The sequence below is a fragment of the Oryza glaberrima genome, chromosome 11 (genome assembly GCF_000147395.1).
Source record: "Oryza glaberrima chromosome 11, OglaRS2, whole genome shotgun sequence".
Classification (NCBI taxonomy): Eukaryota; Viridiplantae; Streptophyta; class Magnoliopsida; order Poales; family Poaceae; genus Oryza; species Oryza glaberrima.
In genome coordinates, this window is record NC_068336.1 from 4,681,799 (window position 1) to 4,702,513 (window position 20,715).

Genomic DNA, 20,715 nt, shown 5'->3' on the forward strand with positions numbered 1-20,715 from the left:
CCAGGGATCTTGGCAGGTACCAAAAAGAATGGCTCACAAAGGATTGGAATCTTTGGCACTCCTGTTTGTTAGATCCTCTTTCTCTTGCAATCTTGCTATCATATGATGGGCTGGTTTACTTTGCTCAGATTTATGATTGGAAGTTGATGTTTGTTGGGAGCTAGATTTTTTGCAAGTTAATACCGTAGAGTATGGGGTTCTAGATGAAGTGCTGTTTGGGGCCTTATGTTGGCATGATGCTTTTTTGGTTCAGTATAAAAAATCAACACTTCCTCAATCCTCATGCATATGAACATTGTGCATGGATCACATCTCTATAACTTAATACAATTGATATTAATACTTGTATGGCTTTAGATAATAGAAACGTTTGCATCTTCAGCCTTTGTCATTAAGCACAGAACCAGTAAGTTTTAATCAATTTGATAAAACAAAAGACATACTAACGTGTAATCCTTTTGCGCGTTCGTGGAAATAAAAAAAAGACATAAGAAGCTGAGACAAATCCAGCCACAACATCTTATAAATGATAACTTGCTGAATTAACGATAATTTTTTTTATAGATGCCATGTAAAGTGGAATAAAAGATTATAATAATTGTTTGATTGATTGTATAAGACAATGAAGTTGATGCCGGCTACCATTAGGGAATATATCCTATATATGCACACAAGCTTTCCGTGCACACCAACTATTACATGTCATAGAAAATTTTTTAAAAAAATTAAACACATACTTCCAATAGTATTGCACCTACGTGTGAAATGCTATCTTTAAATTCATTATATTTTAGCTGTAAAAAAAAGATAAAATTTTGACAGATTTTTACCCTTAAAACTATTAGATTTTTCACTTTTTTTGTTAGGGCTAAAATACAATAAATTTGAATATGAGACTTTACATATATGTGTTATACTATTAGGAGTAAATGCCCATTTTTTTTATACAATTTTTCGTGACATTTGCTAGTTGGTGTGCACGGGAAAGTTACGTGCATAGGATGTTCCTGTTACCATTAAGCTAATAAGAATAAGATGTCTGACTTTTTTTCAACCAACTTTTCTTCCTAGAAGAGAGAAGCAGCTAGTAACTCAGTAATTGTAACAAAAAGAACCAAACCATATATAGTAAGTTGTTTTTACAACAAGAATGAGTGAGTAATGCACGGCAATGGTGTTTTCACAGGAAAATTAGGTTGAAAAGTTGAAAGTAGCAGGCACATATTCTGTACATTCTTTTCTTAAACTTGCGCGCACAGTTAAGTCCCTTTCCACCCAAAGAAAGAAATCAACAAATATTCCTTTTCTTTTGCTGGGAAATCAACAAATACCGGGATAAGAATATATACGGAGTGATCTACATTGCAGACAAGTTATATTCTTCACTCAATGCAGTACACATACATCACCAGATGAGATCAGGAGGGTTTACGCTTTTTTTCCCATGAATATCGTGAAATTTTGACACCACATGAAATTAAAGTAGATTCGAAGTGAAATTTCAAATGGTATCGAGAATGCAAATTTCAAACAATAAAAATTGATCAAACTTTGCCGTAATTTGATGAAAAATGTCATACCGTTAATTTGGGTTGAAATCCAACACTCAGTCGAAAAGATGAACCCTCATAACAGGTAGTGGAGTATTTGCACAGAGAAGCAGGCTTGCACGCATGCATGAGTAGCCCATACTGTTTAACCGAGAGAGATGTGTTTTAATTTAATTTTGCTATCTATTGACTGGAGCATCTGTATTCTGAAAGTTGCTGCATTATTGCTACCCTGGATATATTCTATTCTACTGTTGAAGTATTTCAGATAAGAGTAGTTTTTTAGATAAGTGTAGTTATCCAGAAAATGTTAGACATTGTGGTCCATAAACACTACAGTAAATTGTTCGATTTGAGTCCACGACAACGAAATAAAGTATGGCTGCACATGTATGGTCAGGATTACTGAACAAGAATGGGGCAGCCATATCCATTAAGCTAGGCTTGATCTGTTTGATGTTGAGTCGTTCGTACACCAGTGTTAAGACATGAAGTTAGCACACATTAATACTATGGGCTAATTTGAAATAGATTATTTGCTAGATTATTACCACGGACTAATTATCTACTTGATTATAGGAATAGATTAAATATTTAAATAAATAAACTTAACATATATCTTAGAATAAGTGGTCTGAGCAAGTTTTTTTTTTTTTTTTTTTTTTTTTTTTTTTTTTTTTTTTTACAAAACATACTTTATATGTGTGGAGCAAATAATCGGTGTTAATAATATGGTGAAGTATCTGAAAAGAAATATAAAAAGTATAGCATCTCTTGATACATTTTCAAAGGTTTTATGGATGAAAAATTAAATATCTGTCATCAAAATAATGTAGTCTACAAACAGTTCAAGACAGTATATTATATTTGACCATTTGTGTATGACACTGTCCTATCCATCATCTATGAGATCATCACTTCCACCTTCTCAGAATACAAACAAGATTACTTCAACTTTTCAAGTCATACTTCCAAAAATACAAAAAAGGTGTAGGACAAATCTCAATTCAAGATGAACTGTTCATTCGCATTTTGCTTTGGAACTGCAATAGGTTGCACCCTTTCTTTTCATCATTTCCTTGCAGTTTCAGTGCACCAAGCAGGGGGCTTATATCTGCATTCATGCATAGGCGCAAGACCATATCAAATTCATCCAAATTCTTTGCTATCCTCCAATTTGAATCGATCTGTACATGGAGTTCATCGAATTTAATTCCGCCCTCATCACCTTCATTTGCGTCTTGAATAACTCTAATTAACACTGCAACAAGAAGAGCATCATCATCATTCAACAACAAAATTTGATCTGATGATTATCTATCAAAACACAAATTCAACATACTTGAGACATATCGAGAGGTACCAAAATTTTTAGTGCAAATTTGGTATGTCTTACCACAGGAGATATTAAGATGTATCAAATTTTATATAAATAAATAGAGAAATTTCATGATCCTTAAAAAAATACCTCGAAGTACCTAAATTTTATACTAAATTTTTTGATACATCAAGCTACTTAGTATATATAGGTACCAAATTTTAGATAAAAAACATGGGTACTTTTTAAGGATGGTAAAATTTTACGGAAAAATATGGTACCTTCGGTAAATCCTGAAAGTCACTCCTATCAAAATAAAGGAAACAGATCGCCTGATTTATATAGTTTGCAGTTGTGCCATTGACATATGGGCCCCACTTTGGTATGGCCCACATGTCAATGGCATAACTGCAATCTGCACAAAGGGTGCGTTTGAGGAGAAGGAGATAAAAAAGATTAGAAAGATACGTAAAACGATATGAGCCATTAGCACATGATTAATTGAGTATAAACTATTTTAAACTTCAAAAATGGATTAATATGATTTTTTAAAGCAACTTTCGTATATAATTTTTTTTTTAAAAAAACACACCATTTAGTAGTTCGGGAAGCGTGCGTGCAGAAAACGAAACTAACTCACACACTCCTCCTGCCGAACGCTCCCAAAGTCAGGGAAGTCTCGTCCCAAAATAAATGTGGCCATGATCTTGAAAATTGCCATAAAAAAAATTCTTCAGTAATTAGGACGGTTTGCTTACAGTCAGTTTCAGGAGTCGGCGCGCGAGCGCATGCTGCCGGTGGCCGCCGGCGCCACGGCGGCGGAGCCCATGGCCTGCCGGTCGGCGGCGCGCCTCCGGACACACCGGTACGAGCACGTGGCGACCCAGAACGCCCACGGGAGCGCGACGAGCGCCAGCCCGACGGCGGGGAGCCAGTGCGGCGCCTCGTGCGGCGGCAGCACCACGTAGCCGGCGAGGCACCCGCCGCCGGCGAGCACGGAGAGGAGTAGCAGCGCCGTCACCATCCACACGCACGCGCTCCCGCCCGGCCGCTCCTCCCCCTCCTGCATCGGCGGCGCCATCGATATCGGCGGCGGCGAAAGAGGATCACCACACTAGGCGGCGACGGCGGCCTCGGCGGCGGCGCGGGTCAAGAACAAGGACGAGGCGGCGTGCATGGCAATGGTGGGGCCAACCGCCTCTCTCTCTGGACTTGTGTTCTTGTTCTTGTTCTTGGATTTTGATAGATTGAAAAAAAATGTGCCAAAAAAGTTTTGATACTGTTATGTTGTTTGGGTTTTGTGGATGTTGGAGGAGGAGAAACAATGGTGACCCAAATTTGAAGCAGAGGTGCAGAGGAAATTGCGGGGAGTTAATAATAGCTTGGTAATAAAATTCCATTTAAAAAACTAAAGCAGCGTGTCCTAATTCCATGCAGAAACATGCAAAAACTGGCAAAGATAACAAAACATGCAAAATCTGTAAAATACCAGGTAGCTTTATACGGTATTCACATTAAGATTAAGGCCCTTTTTAGAAAGAAGTAATTTTACAGGATTTTCGTAGTAATTTGTTCAGTTCTTGCAAAGTTCTTTCGAAAATCTTCCAATCCAAAGGAGGCCAGAAGTGTTCACCGGGTGTGCATTCTCAGTTTTGGGGGGAATATGTTGGGGCACTGCACTTCTGAAAAAAAAAAATCTACTGAAACAAACTTTAAGTTCAAACATAAAGTTTAGGAAAGATATCCCATGATAATAGATTTCTGAAGGTTGTGTTGCTCACTTTAAATTGCTTAGGTATGGTTTTCATCATCTGTGCAATCAAATATAGAAAAAAAATAAAATTCGAGAATTTTCAAAAAAAAAGGGGTAAATATTACGTTCCACTGCAGAGTAGGCTGTTCATGATCTGAACTTCTGAAGATACAAACATATAAAAACAGTCAACTTAACAGTGCTTTACATTTACACAATCTCCCCTGCACAATCCACACCAAACCAAAAGCAGAAAGAGAAACAAAAACCAAATCTAAAAAATAAAAACAAATTTGCTCATCCAAATTGCACACAAAGCAGCCACAACCATGAGCAGGTTGATGAGATCACACACACACAGAGTGTGATGACGTCAGCCCAGAACACTGTAAAGATCGCCATTATTGCCGTAGAAGCCATCGTCGCCCTTGTCCTTGGTGCTCTTCCTCTTGGAGAAGATGATGTCGCCGATGAGAGGCACGATGGGCTTCACCTTCCTCGCCTTCCTCCTCCTCCCGACCAGCTCGCCGTCGTCCACCTCGCCGAGGCTCAGCGCGTGGCTGAACGACGGCAGGTACTCGCACGACGTCGCGCGCGACACGGCCGCCCTGTCGCCGACGACGCCGCCCCACCGCTCGCTCCTGAACGTCGCCACCGCCGACGACACGTCGGTCTCGCCGCCGATGCTGCGCCGCGCCGCCGCCGCCGCCGCCGCCGCCGTGTCGCCGGCCTCCATCTCCGCCAGCTTCGAGAGGCCGCGGTGGAGCTGCGCGTTGAGCGACGCCACGGCCATCTCCATCTCGCTCCCCCGCTTCTTCAGCTGCGCCACCTCCTGCCTCGTCTCCGCCACCTCCGCCTCCAGCCTCTTGACGGACCGCATCATCGCCGCCGTCACCTCCTCGTCGACCACTCCGCCGTCGCGCTCGTCGTCGGCGTCGGCGCCGTCGTTCGGCGGCGGCGGCGACGACTGCGGCGAGGACGGCGCCCAGTACATCATCGGCACGACGGCCGGCGCGGCATCCTCCTCCACCTCAGGCTCAGCTTCCATGGCATCCGGAGAAGAAACAGTAGCATCACTACCGCTGCTAGCTTCATGCTTGGCAATGGCGATGTCAACAACGGCAGCAGTGGCATTGCCATTGCCATTGCTGGGTCGCCGGGAGTGGCCGTCGCCGACGAGGATGCGCTCGCCGAAGACGGCGACGGCCTCCCTGACGGACCGGAAAGGGCGTGCCGTGTCGACCTCGACACGGTCGGTGGCCATGGCGATGGAGAAGCACAGCAAGCAGCAACACGAGGATCGATCGATCGATCGAACGTTCTTGGCTGCAAGCAACATGCAGAATCGCTTGGAGGATTATATGAAGGCAAAGATCAGTGGATCATCACTTGGCTGCAGGTAGTTTCTTTGCTTCCACTTCAGTAGCACACTGGCCACCAGCAACTAGTTTTCCCAATAGCAACAAGCAAGAGGAGTGACTTGCCACCTAAAAGAAGTCAGATAAAACTCCCAAGCTAACCTCATCTGTATGTAGGAGTGGAGCTGAAGCAGGGATGCTTTCTGACCACTCTTGCGGCCCAATCATTTGGCTGGAATCGACATATTTGCAAACAAAAAATAAATTTATGAATAAAAATTTTATATACGTGTTCTTAGCGATCTAAAAGCAAAGACTGAAAAATAAACTTCAATGGAAAAACCCCCAAATCAGCTTCAAATTTAAGGTTGAAAATTCAAATTTTGGCTAATAAGTATAAGCATAAGCAAAAAGATGAGCCGTTGGTAGGCATGCAATGCAGGCAGGGTATGCATGCTATTCATAATTCTGATGCTGGAAACTCTTGATGAACCGAAAACAATCAATGAAATCCAGACAAATCTTATCGAAAATTTAAAATTTAGTTTTGGACATGACCAGAAAAACGAGTGGTCTATAGTTTCAATCCGATCCGAAAAGTCTGGATTTTACGAAATTTGGTCCGGTTTCCACCGGATTGTAAACCCTATTAACAGCAGCATGAAGCAGAACAGAACAGAAATTCTGGTGCCATGGGGGTGGTTGGGACTAGGGAGAAATCATAGTTTTTTTCAGTTGGGGCATGCAGTTCTGGGAGTGGACAAGAAAGGGACCTTGTAATAAACATCCCTTGTTGTTATGGCGATTGGAGACATAATTCTAAGATGAAACACCATAAATGCGTATCGGTAGGAAAGTAACACAAAAAACAGAAGCAAATCAAATCACACAAAGCAAAAGGATGACCTAGTCCTTATAGTAGCCTCAAATTTGATTAAATTTTGTAGAAAAAAGTAGTAACAATTTTAACCCAAGACAAATACTCAATTATCGATTTAATGAAACTAATTTGGTGTTGTAAATATTACTATATTTGACTACAAACCGAGTCAAACAAACTTAAAGTAGTTTGACTTTTACCAAAATCAAAACGACATAGGGTGTATTTAGTTCTCTGGGTGTAAAGTTTTTAAAGTATACAGACATACATTTGAAGTATTAAACATAGACTAATAACAAAACAAATTACAGAAACGAATTTATTAAGCATAATTATTCCATCATTAGCAAATATTTATTGTAGCACCACATTGTCAAATCATGGCGTAATTAGGCTCAAAAGATTCATCTCGCAATTTACATGCAAACTGTGCAATTGGTTTTTTCCGTCCACATTTATTGCTCCATGCATGTGCCCAAACATTTAATGTGACGTTTTTGGCCAAAATCTTTTGTAATCTAAACAAAGCCTTATAATCTAAAACAGAGAGAGTATATTACCACTTGAACTATTCCCACCAGTCAAGAATATATAGAGCATATTATCTACTCAAATGAGTAAATTACATTGCTGATACACAAATTTAGATTCATGAGTAAATTACATTGCTGATACACAAATTTGGATTCATGAGTAAATTACATTGCTGATACACAAATTTGGATTCAGACAGCAGTGGCACTCCGAAACGGTCTCGTACGTGCGCGGACAGCTCACACATCTATACCTACTTAAAAAATACGTAAGACTTCCGATCGCCCGTTTCGTCCGTCGTCATCGTGTGAGTCCGAGTCCGTCTTTAATAAAAAATCCCCAAGCATATCAGCCTTCCAACCCCTTTGACCCAAATTCCCAAAATACATGAATCACAAAATCACTCAATTGCCATCCCAAATCAAAACCAAGAATCCCCACAAAATCAACATCCCAAATCGAAAATAGAATCCAAATCCTCACCCTAGCCGTCCCCCGGAGCCACCCTCCTCGTGGTCGCCGTTGTCGCCGCCGTCGTCACCGTTGTCCGCCGCCGTCGTCGTTGTCGTCGTCGGCATAACCGCCTTCCGCCGCGACCGGCTCCCGAGCCCGCCGCCGTTCCCGGCCGCGTTGCCACACTGGGGAAGGGGAGCGGCAGATGCCGAGCCCACATGCAGTCGCCGTCGATGCCACCACCACCGTCAGATCCGCCTCGGGAGGGAGGCGAGAGGGGTCGAAGGGAGGTGCCGCCGCCGGATCTGTCCTCAGCCGCCACTACCGCGGCCGGATCTACCCACGGTCGCTGCCGACGCCGCCGTTGTCGGATCCGTCACGCGAGGGAGGCGAGAGAGGGGGGAGCGGTGCCGCCGGGGAGGGACAGGGGGATGGTGAGGGGGAGGGGGAGCGGCGCTGCCGGGGAGGGGGAGAGGTGCCGCCGGAGAGGGGGAGGAGGAGCGGCAGAGGGGGAGAGGTGGCACCACTGAGAGAGAGAGAGAGGGAGGGAGGGGAAATGTTTTTATGATTAGGGTTTGGATCTTTGAACTTTTATATAGGTCGCGATCAATCAGGACCGTCCATCAGATTGGACGGCTCAGCTTCTCTCGCGTTCCTAGGCCGCCCACACTATTGGGCCGCTTGTAATCTCCTCACAGAATAAGTTTACTTTATGTCCCTAAAGTTGTCCCCGAAAATGTTCTCAGGCCGCCCACACTATAGGCCACCTCATGGGCCGTGTGTACGCACGGAATAAGTTCACTTGAGGTCCCTTAAATTGAATTTTTTTATTTCACTAGAAAACATGCCCGTGTGTTGCCACGGGTGAATGTTATTTTAATCTTATTATTGTTATACGGTTTAGCTAGTATGAATTTTACTTTGGAATTCGCTTAGGTATTTTTTAAGAAAATCATGAACTGCAATTAAGAGTATGACTTTCATCTTAAGTTAGCATGCAAGTTTTTTAAAAGGGATTTCTTATACGACATCTTTAATATTTCTAAGCAAACGAATTTAAAATTTGACTCAAACACGGATCTGTATTTTCAAAAGCGAACGGACTAAAAAACTGACTCCAATACGGGTGACATACCAAAATACCAGCAAAAACATGTTAAATTTTTCATCATTTCTGCCCAATTGTGATATGTAGTTTAGGATTTTAATTTATTTCAATGAATGTTATTTACAACCCGTTGCAACGCACGGTCATTTTCTTAATAAGAGGAGGTGATAAAATGTATAAAAACATAGTAGGAAATTTAATATGAATTTTCAAACATATGGATGTACTTTCAAAAAATATAATCAGTTTAGGAGAGAAAAAAATTGGAGAGGATAAGCATCATTAGTGATAAAGTGTAGAAAAACACGGTAGGAAATTACATATGTTTCTGGTTTAGTATTAATTTCAAACATATGGACATACTTTTCAAAAAAAATAATAATAAGAGGAGGTGATAAAGTGTAGAAAAACACAATAGTAAATTACATATATTGCTGGTTTAATATGAATTTCAAAATATGGATAAGAGGAGGTGATAAAGTGTAGAAAAACACAATAGTAAATTACATATATTGCTGGTTTAATATGAATTTCAAAATATGGGTGTACTTTTGAAAAAAAATATAATCTGCTTTGGAGAGAAAAAGAAAAAATTATATGGACATACTTTTAAAAAATAATAATAATAAGAGGAGATGATAAAGTGTAGAAAAACACAATAGTAAATTACATATATTGCTGGTTTAATATGAATTTCAAAATATGGGTGTACTTTTGAAAAAAATATAGTCTGCTTTGGAGAGAAAAAGAAAAAATTGGAGAGGATAAGCAGCATAAATCTAAGGGGTGATGGGAGTCAAACTCCAAACCTTTGGGCCACAAGTATCATCACCTAACCAACTAAGAACGTGGATGGTTGTGTCATAATGTGGTGCTATACAGTATGAATATTTTTCGGTTAGTGAGCCCACATCAATCGGAGCCCTGCCCTACACGCACGGACGAAAATTAATGGAATCGATCTCGTGCGGATAAAACGGATGACGGACGAAATTTTTCACGGAAGCCTTGCGTATTTTTTAATTAGGTATAGATTAGGAATATATTTTCTTAAAGAGCTCATATCAGGTAAAACTAAACCATAATAATCTAATATTTTTATATTTAGTATAATTTTAGTTTACCCGTTGCAACGCACGAGCATTTTTTCTATCTACTTAAATGTTCTCATCGATGTTTCACTCCGCATGATCTGAAGTGAGAAACGCCGTCGTGTGACCAATGGCGCGCCCCGCACGCCATGGCCACCCCTCGCCGGAGCGCCCGACTAGCAGCTCAAAGGACGACGACGACGACGATGGAGACGCCGCTAGCCGCGGCGCCGCCAAGAAAGGTGCGCAATCCGCGGCGGGAGTTCCACCACTCGGAGAACCAGGCGATGGCGACGAAATACGTGGCGCTGCACCAGGTGGTGCTCGTCGACGCCGGCCCCGGCACCGGCAAGAGCAGCCAGATCCCGCGCCTGCTCCACGCCGGCGGCCACGGCCGCGTCGTCTGCTCCCAGACGTACCGCCTCGCCGCCGTGCTCGCGGCGACGCGCGCCGCGGCCGACATGCGCGCCGAGCTCGGACGCCAGGTGGGGTACTCCGTCCCCCTCGACGACCGCTCCTCGGACGCCGACACGGTCGTCAAGTACATCACGTACGGCGCACTCCTCCGCGAGCTCGCCGCCGACCCGCTCCTCACATGCTACGGCGCCGTCGTGGTAGACGACGCGCACGACGGGATGACTCTCACCGGCGTCGTGCTCAGCTGCGTCAAGGCCACGGCGGCGCGCCGCCTGGACCTTCGGGTCGTCGTCTGCCTGAACCACTACAGCACCCTCTGCAAGGGCGTTGCACACGGCTTCTTCTCCGGCTCCGGCATGGACGTCAAAGAACTCTGGTTTCGTACCTACTCCGGTCTAATCGACCAATATTACCTCCCGGAGTCGGTGACAGACTACCTCGGCGCGGCCGTCGACGCGGTGTGCCGCATCCACTCGACGGAGCCGCCGGGCGACTTGCTGGTCTTCCTCCCGGGCTGCACGGACGTCGAGGCAGCCGAGCACGCACTCAACGGCCGTGCGCTGCCGGGGCTAGCTACATGCTGCTTACACGACGGCCTCCCGATGCACCGGATCCACGACGTGTTCCGGCCGGCGGCCGACGGCAGGCGGAAGGTAGTGCTCTGCTCGGTGTTCGTCGATGGCATCAAGTACATCGTCGACTCCGGCTACTACGGAACGGACAACGGTCCCGTACATCTGATCGGCGCCGGCGGCTCGGCGCCGGCGTGCCTGGTTCGAGACCTGAAAGCGGCCGTCCATAAATGGTGCCACATAAGGCGTAAGGTGAATGAGTCGCCGAAGATGTGGCCGACGGGGACGTTCTTCTGCCTGTGTACACGAGAGAGGAGGAGAAGGGGTTTCCATACGCGTGGAATCCGGCGAACAAGATGGCGGATGTCAACGCCCTCGCCGGCGTCATCCTCACGCTCAAGGCGCTCGGCATCATCGGCGCCGGAGGTGACGACGTCGTGCCGAGCTTCGACTTCTTTGAGCCGCCGCATCCGGAGTCGATTCATTGGACTGTGAGGACGCTCAAGGCGGCCGGGGCGTTGAGCCAGGACGGCGAAGTGACCGAGACCGGGAGGCGGATTGCGCGGGAGATTTCGGGTAGATATTACTAAGCGAATTCAAACGTGCGCAGCACATCAGTGCGAGCCTCTGAACTGATATTTTTAGTTTTATCTGATCTGATTTATAGCAAGGGGAAGATTATATTAGAGCATCTCTAACAGGATCCTCAAACATAGGCTCTAAATCATTGTTGAGAGTTGATGTAAAAAATATGGGTTTAGTAGTAGTCCCTGCTAAAGCCCCCAATCTAGAAAGGCCCCTAGATTTGGCTGTGTATATCCTTCGTAAATATAGAAGCTGGATTAATGAAAATCCATGTCATTGCCGTCCTCCCACAACCTCCTGCAGTTGCAGTTGGGAACCATGTCCCACGCATAAAAAAAGGAGCGGTTCATTAGCACGTGATTAATTAAGTATTAGCAATTTTTTTTTCAAAAATAGATTATTTTGATTTTTTAAAGCAACTTTCATATAGAACTTTTTTTTAAAAAAAAAACACATCGTTTAACAGTTTAAAAAGTGTGCGTGTGAAATATGAGAGAGGGGAGTTGAGAACTTGGTGGAAAGAACACAGCCCTAGCAAGCAAGCCACCAGGTCATTTTGCTCCGGCCGGCGACCCATGCCTCCGATTACGCCCAGGTGAGTCTCGACGCCCTCTCCGAACTTGCGGCTCACCCGCTGGCCACAAGGCCTAGCGCGGCCCATCGACAGCTACCTGTCAACGGCCGCACACATGCTGCGGTAAAAAAAATAAAATCAGAGATGATGGTAATTAAAACAAATCACAATACTAAAGTACAGTTTCGTATGTCCGAATCTCGTTTGATTTTGATCTTTATGGGTCCATGGCCATTAGCTGCAGTACTAAAATATCTGTGCAAAAAGTCAACCTGTACGTGCGGAATATTCTTTGACTAAGGACAAAAAATTTCAGATTTGCTTCATCAATTGCAGCCAGGGGTGAAAACGGTCGGAAACGATCGGAATAGGTAGGTCGGAAACGATCGGAATAGGTAGCATCTCTTTCGAAACGATGCTCGATCGGTCGGTAATTGACTATATTTATCATTTAAACTACTCAGTATCGACACTAGTACGATGCAGAAAAAATTGTGAAAAAACAAAATTTAAAAATAATAAAAAACGGTACCCTATATACGGAAACGGCGCTCGGTTAGTTGTTTTGGCAAAATTTTTTTAATGTATACGGACACACATTTGAAGTATTAAACGTAGACTAATAATAAAACAAATTACAGATGCAGCCTGTAAACTGCGAGATGAATCTATTAAGCCTAATTAATCTGTCATTAGCAAATATTTAATGTACCATCACATTGTCAAATCATGGCGTAATTAGGCTCAAAAGATTCGTCTCGCAATTTACATGCAAATTGTGTAATTGGTTTTTTATCCACATTTAATGCTCTATGCATGTGTCTAAATATTTGATATGATGAAAAAGTTAAAGTTTGAAGGGAACTAAACACAGCCTGTGTGTGTTTTTTTTATGTGATTGGATTGAAAAACCTGCCTGATCGTATTCCAAACATCACTTGTGGTACCATGGTAGGAGTACTTGTGGTTGTAGTACTTTAGTGCACTTCGTTGGCGAGTGGAGAATCTGAATTTGAACGGCGCTAGACTTGTACAAATAGCACTGCATTTGTGGTCGCTTCAAGGCAATCGGTAGTTTATTTCATTACATTTTGCATGAACTATGGGCTGCCTCCAACATTTGATGATAGGATATGCTATTTTCATGTTTGATTTTTTTTGAATTTGAATTTGGTTTGTGGTGTTTCAAACTGTAAATTCGAATATAATTGAATTTGATGTGCTAGGAATATTTATGTTTTAATTATTGTGGTGTTAAACTATGCATAAACATAGTCTATAATAAAATAAAAGAGAAAAAGAAATAGGGTACTGCTGGAGTTGAATGTATTTTTGAGGTATTATAGAATTGGGGGTAGAGCCATTTCTCTTTTAGGGCTCTAAAATAGGTGGTACTGATGGAGATGCTCTTAGTATTACAAGATTTTTCCTCCTTCCAGAAATACCACAAACTTCACAGAGAATCAACGGAGTTAGTAAGTGGACAAAATTGCCCTCACATCTCCCGTTCTCTCATCTCTTCAGCGATAGGACTGGCAATCTCCTGGGCTTTGGTGGTTCGGCCCCGTCCCTCGTGGAGGCAGATCAGGCTCCTCTACCTTTAAAGGCATGCGCGCTGGTATTTGCACTTTCTCCGATTTTCTAACCCATCTCCGTGCCCATGCTTTCATGCAGGGCAAACAAAGCAGCGGATTTGCTTCGAGAAGGACAGCCGCCGTGGTGAGGTGGTACTGCTAGAGATGCTCTTAGTACCAAATAATATTACAAGATTTTTTCTCCTTCCAAAAATACCACAAACTTCACGGAGAATCAACGGAGTTAGTAAGTGGACAAAATTGCCCTCACATCTCCCATTGTCTCATCTCTTCAGTGATAGGGCTGGCAATCTCCTGGGCTTAAGTGGTTTGGCCCCGTCCCTCGTGGAGGTAGATCAGGCCCCTCTACCTTTAAAGGCATGCGTGCTGATGTTTGCACTTTCTCCGATTTTCTAACCCATCGCCATGCCCGTGCTTTTAGGCAGGGCAAACAAAGCGGCGGATTTGCTTTGAGAAGGACTGCCGCCGTGGTGTCCGAGCGGCATGGAGCCCAAGTTGTGAGACACCCACGGACTGCTTCATCAGTTTACGTGCCTGAGCAAAAGGTTGGATCGGACCGGGAAAAAACAGAACCAGAGCCAGGTAAAAGACCGGCATGCAATCTACCTGGCTATGAACCGGTTAGACCACCCGGTGCTTTACGCACGTGCATGGGTGCTGGTGGGGGGGGGGAATGAACAAAAATAAGACCACATGGGAGGAAGTATAATCCTCCACCACCAGGCTACCATGTTCCTTGTGATTAGATAAAATGATTAATATATTTAACAGTTATTGAACTGGATTAGACCAACGATCCAACCGTGAACCATTGAACCGAGAGCCTCACCGGTTCGATTACTGGTCCGGTCTCAATAACTATGTTTCAAACACAGGTAACGGAGACAAATTAGTTTGTATGAGATTGGGTAGCGTCAGTTGAAATCTGTGGTATTTTTGAAAGAAACGTTGTAGAAGATGGATTCCAGGGTGTTGTTTGATCGATGGATAAGTTTACCACATCTCACTTTGCCACAAGTGTGTCATGCCATACAAAGTGAGGTAAGAAATTTGTTGGCCACAAGTGTGGCTAACTTTGGCAAGAATTGGAGTCTTTGACGCGTAGGCCCAATGACTTGCAAAGTGAGGCATGACATGAGTGTGGCAACTAACCAAATACTATACCAAGGGTGTGTTTAGTTCCACGCCAAAATTGGAAGTTTGAAGAAAAAGTTGGAAGTTTATGTGTGTAGAAAAGTTTTGATGTGATGAAAAAGTTGGAAATTTGAAGAAAAATTTGGGAACTAAACTCGGCCTAACAAATTGTGGCATGCCTAAGGTTTGGCATGACAAATTTTGGGAGCCAACCAAACAGCCCCTAATCTCTCCGATGGACATCCACCCGTTTCTTGCATGTCAACTAACTGGTTATGAATTTTTTTAAAAATATTTACAAGATAGACTAATATGTAATATATCACTTTACAAACATGTAAGTTCAAATCCGATTTTTACAAGTTGTAGTAGAAATGACAAATTAAACTCTAACTATTATACGTATATTCACAGTCAAAATTGTTGTATTATTTGGTATTGAGTGGAGATGAAAGAATCTTGTGGTATTATATAATACTGGTAAAATCTTTGTAGTATAGATGGAATTTTCCCCAACAACATTATTGTTGATATTTTTGCAAATATATTGTAATCACTGATCAGTGTAGTATAATATTTATCTCTTCCTCTCGCAAATCTACGCATTATTTCAATTATATGTTACATTCATGAAGTACCTTTTAAGAAAAGTGTTTCATGAAGTTGGTATACACCATATCAAATGATCTACAAGATGAAATTGCCTAGCTGGCATGCTAATGCACCACAGTAATAAAAATGATCTGCAGGTCGATATCTAGTAGAATCGATCAGATATGAGACTCTGAACAAGTTCAGTGAACCATTTGCCTTTCCAAACTTGTGTTATGTCCATTTGTGTTGATTTTCTCCTTGTGCACGTAGTTCCCATGCCCGAGGAACATCTAGGCATCACGTATGAGGGAGATGAACCACCATGCAGAACCAAGGAAAGCCACTTCTCACCATATTGCCTCTCAAGTATGCATGTTTAGGCTATGTTCATTGGCTAAGGTTGGAAACCTTCCCTCTTAGCACATAAAATGGAGTGGTCAATTAGTGCACGATTAATTAACTATTAGCTAAAAAAACTTGAAAAGTGAATTAATATGATTTTTAAAGAATTATTTTATAGAAATATTTTGCAAAAAACAAACTCTTAGTAGTTTGGGAAGCATGTGCGCAAAAAATTAGGGAGTGAAGTTGAGGAAGTGTTCCAAATTAAAGAACACAACTTTAGGTTATCCTATCTTCCTATATATAGTTGGTACTCACTAAGGGGTATTTACTCTTATAAAGCAAGACATGCAAGAAACCACATCATCAACAATTTTAAACCATCAGATCACATTAGTACAAACATAACAATCATTGGATCAAGAAACTACTTATTCATCCAATTCAATCATTTATTAGTTATCCAATCACCTCGCTTTCCTTCAGCTCATAGTCAGACATAATACTGTTATATATTTTGTGCATAACACCATGTTTTCCGAATACAACTCAAATTATTGTTTAAGATGTATGTTTTGTTTTATTATGCATGATTAGATAGCATATAATTATTAGGAACCGTTACCTGAATCAATTTTCAGAAAAAGCTTGAATGAAGCAGAGAGATGCAAATTGTCTAACTACAATGATACTCATATTGCACATGAAAATAATATTCATATATTATACAACACAATGATGCTTGGAAAAACAAAGCATGAATTTTATCGTAGTAACATAAGCCTATATAGTTGGTACCCACTAAGGAGCATTTACTCCTATAAAACAAAAGACATGCAAGAAGCCACATCATCAACAATTTTAAGTCATTAGGTCACATTAGTACAAAGATAACAACCATTGGATTAAGAAGCTATTTATTCATCCAATTCAATCATTTATTAATTATCCAATCACCTCCCTTTGTTCCACCTCATAGTCACACATAGCACTGTTATATATTTTGTGCATAACACCATGTTTTTCGAATACAATTCAAATTATTGTTTAAGATGTGTGTTTTGTTTTATTATGCATGATTAGATAGAATATAATTATTAGGTATCGTTACCTGAATCAATTTTCAGGAAAAGCTTGAATGAAGCATAGAGATGAAAATTGTCTAACTACGACGATACCCATATTGCGCATGAAAATAATATTTGTATATTAGAACAATACATAATAACGATTGGAAAAATAAAGCATGAATTGTATTATAGTAACATAAGGTATATATAAAGCCACATTATCATATATTTTGTATATACATAGAGTTGCACCTAACCATTTAAAACAACGATTTTGTTTGACGATAAAACTACAAAACCCGTGGCAAGACACGGGGTGCCAACTAGTATATTAAACTGGTCAACCTTGGTTTACGTGTGCAATTGACGACCTACCCAGTAACCACACCAATTGGCTTTGGAAAAGCTCTGTCATGAAACTTCCAGTGCTGACGGGTAATCAATGTTAGTTTCATGTTGTGTGGGTAACACATACAGTCTCTATAGAGTTTAAATTGTTCGAACAACTGTGCCCAAGGTCGAGGGAAAATGTGAGGTTATTCTCATAGGACACTTGTGGTTGGCAATGTTTTGTGGGATGGAAATCATTCACAGAGTTAGCATGTGTGGTAGATGGAATACTTGAGTGGATGGAAACAAGTCTATGTGGCCTGAGGTGTCTTAAGGCACCATAGTGTTTGTAGGACCTAAGATGTTTGGTTAAGATGTGTAATTGAGTTGACATCGTTAAGATGTGATGAGCAAATTTTTTTGATGTAAAGTGGAGATGACTTCCAAGGGTTTGACAAAGTAAAAAAAATAATAGAGAAAAAGAGGATAAAATAACTATAGAATTTATAGATTTGTTAATCATTTGTACAAGCTGTTGCAAAGCAACTTGTGAAATGGATTAAGGTGTGAGTCTCTTTCCAATAACTAAAACTTTGACACACTAATGTTTTGCAAAAGAAATCATTTAAACAAAGGTTATTTTCGTAATAAAACCATAGCCTCCTTTGTTAAGCTACACATGCCATCTTTTTCATGGCTTGCTAAGTACTTTTGTACTCACCCTTACTCTCTATATATTATATCAGTATTCGAGGAAGAAGAAGGAGATGATCCAAGAGGAAGTAGATTATGAAAACCTCTAGGGACTTTGAGCCTAGCTCCCAAGCCGTGCATGTGTAATAAGTTAGTTGCTTAGGTGCTTAGGCACGCTTTTCTTTTGTGTTGTGGTGTTGTCCATATGAACTATTATCCTAATGATTTGATGATGTTAGACTGCTTTGTACTAGTGCTGTCATCTGGGACGGTATAGATAACACATCTTTCATACCTATATATATCCAATTTATGTAAAAAATTGGTATTATCCAATGGTTGTGTCCCACATGTATAAATTACTCAAAAGTTGCATAAAGTTGTTTGTTTATATAATAAATCATCACTATTAAATTTGATTAAATTCGATAATATTTTATATGTAAACACAAGTTTAAAAATTTTAGGTCTGAGTTTTACACATATATCATATATATATATATATATATATATATATATATATATATATATATATATATATATATATATATATATATATATATATATATATATATATATATATAGGTAAAACAGATAATTATGAGTATTACCCTCTCATACTAACAAATCAAATGGATAATTTTTACTTACCCATATCTTATCTAAATAAAAATGATGTGGCTATGGATATGTGTAAGGGTATTGGTCACCCAGTGATATCCCTACTGTGTAGCGTTCTATACGCTACAGCTTGTACATTTTGGGATTAGTACATAATATATAAGTACAATACTTTTATACATGTGATAACCCTACTTTATAAGATTTTATGCTTACAGCTTGTGCATCTTAGGATTAGTACATAATAGACAAGTGAATTTTGTATATATGAAAGTTCGGGACGGATATAAGATATATTAAGGCGATGTATATACAAGCAAACGTTGGGGTGAGATGTGTCTGAAACACCTTTCTTAATTAAACCGACAGACATTGGATGGAAATTAACTAAACAAATATCCTGCTAAGTAAGCTATGATGCATTTTTAGTGAATTTGTGATGCATCATAATCAATGGATACCGTAATAGAAAAATTAATAACGATATATAGTAATCATCATGTCGCTATCCTTAAAGAGATCCTACCTGTTATGCCTTTAGTTTGCATTCAATATTGATCAGTTTCATCTAATTAATTGTTTCGTAACAAAAGATGTACTGAAATTTATGTAAATTAGGAGTGTAAGGTGACATCTCTTTTTATAATAACAATTTTAGGAATAAGTTTCTAGTATATTATAGGTTGTATGTAATATCCCGTGTTCTAGAGTATGATTGGGCGAATTCGAGGGTGAATGGGGGAAGAATGTAATGTCCGAGTTTTGAATTAATATATTTCGGGGAATATTAGAGCAAACGCGCAAAAGTTCAACTTTTAAACCATTGTTCGAATAGGCGATCGGGAACCGTGGATGCGTAGAGCTCGCCGAGTAGTGCAAAATAGACTATAAATTTATAGTAATCGGAGTCCGAACGAAGTCCCGAGGATTGAATAGATGTGGGCCGTTAGATCTTGTGTAGTCTCTTTATATAACCAACCAAAAAACAAACGAAAAAAAAATCCTGTAGCCCTAGCCGCAGGAGGTGCTGCGCTCTGCCGCCGCCGCTGCTGTTCCTGTCTCCGTCGGTGCCGCCGCCGCCGCCGTCGGTTCAGCCGTCATCATCCTTCACCACCCCATCCGCTCGTCTCCTCGGTGAGTGCTGCTGCCACCGATCTGGTTTGCCGCCGCCGCGGCTGCTGCTAACCCTTCTTTGCTCCTGCTGCCGCTGCATGGTCTGTTGCTGCTGCTACTAATGCCATGCGACTGCTGCTGCTAGGGTTGCTGTTGCTTGTTCCTTGCTGCTGCTGTTGCTCCTAACGTGGCCATGCTGCTGTTGCTGCTGCTTAATCAGAGAGAAGGGTACCGAGAGGGTGTACAGGAGGAAGAAGGAAAGGAAAAGCAGAGCAACGTTGAGGAATTTTAGCGATTTCGCAAATTAGGGAAATTTGTCGCAAGGTAGTGCTCCTCCCCTGCAAAGGAAATTTCTCTTTAGTCCCTAGAAGTATCAGATTCAAATATAATTTGATTCAATAGCTGCTCGTGCAATTTTTGAGGTGCTTGAATATAGGCTGAAACCGTATTTTCAAATATGGTATTAAACCATCAGGAATCAGGTTAGTTGTCCTAAATAAAGTTTGTAGTCGTCGTCGATATCTTTCTAACGGCACTGGTTTCACTCAATTCCGATAAACGGTTTGGGAGGAACAACAAAAACAGTACTACTGACCGGGTCCAGAAATCAGGACAGCGATTCGTTTTTCTTAATCTGGGATTTACAGAGGCATAATCTGATTTTCCTCCCAACATGAAAGTTCTAGAGAATTTTGTCTAGATGTCCAAAGTTATATTATTTGCTAGATTCTGTTAGACGGTTTGTGATTTACACATAAAACAATAAGGGAACTGCTATAGGTTATTTAATACAAATCAGTAAAAAAAAATCCTATATGTTCGAGGTTATCGATTTTAGTAAATATCCCTTGTAACTGTCATTAGTTGAGTATAGTGGTTTATGCGTAGTTTCGCTCCACAGGTGTGGAGGGTTCTAATGTTGGAGGAGTTGAGTCAGATTATCGAAGGAGTTAAGGCAATGTAACACCCTGAAAATTTGACCAATAAAAACAAAACTCTAAAAATACGGATTTTCAAAAAACTTTTTAAA

The 20,715-nt window shown here is 41.3% G+C and overlaps 3 protein-coding genes across 3 annotated transcripts; 1 reads left to right on the forward strand and 2 right to left on the reverse strand.

Moving 5' to 3' along the window:
* Positions 1-2,341: 2,341 nt before the first annotated feature.
* LOC127755375 (uncharacterized) lies at positions 2,342-4,169 on the reverse strand. Its single transcript, XM_052281031.1, has 2 exons — positions 3,627-4,169; positions 2,342-2,811 (listed from the first exon to the last, which is right to left on the reverse strand). Exon 1 carries the CDS (start codon positions 3,947-3,949, stop codon positions 3,635-3,637), a length of 315 nt encoding a protein of 104 aa, XP_052136991.1. The 5' UTR covers positions 3,950-4,169; the 3' UTR covers positions 2,342-2,811; positions 3,627-3,634.
* A 599-nt stretch (positions 4,170-4,768) lies between these two features.
* LOC127755137 (uncharacterized) lies at positions 4,769-6,096 on the reverse strand. Its single transcript, XM_052280777.1, has one exon. It carries the CDS (start codon positions 5,958-5,960, stop codon positions 4,995-4,997), a length of 966 nt encoding a protein of 321 aa, XP_052136737.1. The 5' UTR covers positions 5,961-6,096; the 3' UTR covers positions 4,769-4,994.
* Positions 6,097-10,251: 4,155 nt separating this feature from the next.
* On the forward strand, positions 10,252-11,624 carry LOC127754656 (probable pre-mRNA-splicing factor ATP-dependent RNA helicase DEAH6). Its single transcript, XM_052280224.1, has 2 exons — positions 10,252-11,188; positions 11,305-11,624. Exons 1-2 carry the CDS (start codon positions 10,252-10,254, stop codon positions 11,622-11,624), a joined length of 1,257 nt encoding a protein of 418 aa, XP_052136184.1.
* Positions 11,625-20,715: the final 9,091 nt, after the last annotated feature.

Coding starts and splice junctions, on each gene's coding strand:
- LOC127755375 (XM_052281031.1), bottom strand. CDS start 3,949: ATGGCGCCGCCGATGCAGGAGGGGGAGGAGCGGCCGGGCGGGAGCGCG.
- LOC127755137 (XM_052280777.1), bottom strand. CDS start 5,960: ATGTTGCTTGCAGCCAAGAACGTTCGATCGATCGATCGATCCTCGTGT.
- LOC127754656 (XM_052280224.1), top strand. CDS start 10,252: ATGGAGACGCCGCTAGCCGCGGCGCCGCCAAGAAAGGTGCGCAATCCG. Junction 11,189..11,304: donor CTACTACGGAACGGACAACG/GTCCCGTACATC, acceptor GAGTCGCCGAAG/ATGTGGCCGACGGGGACGTT.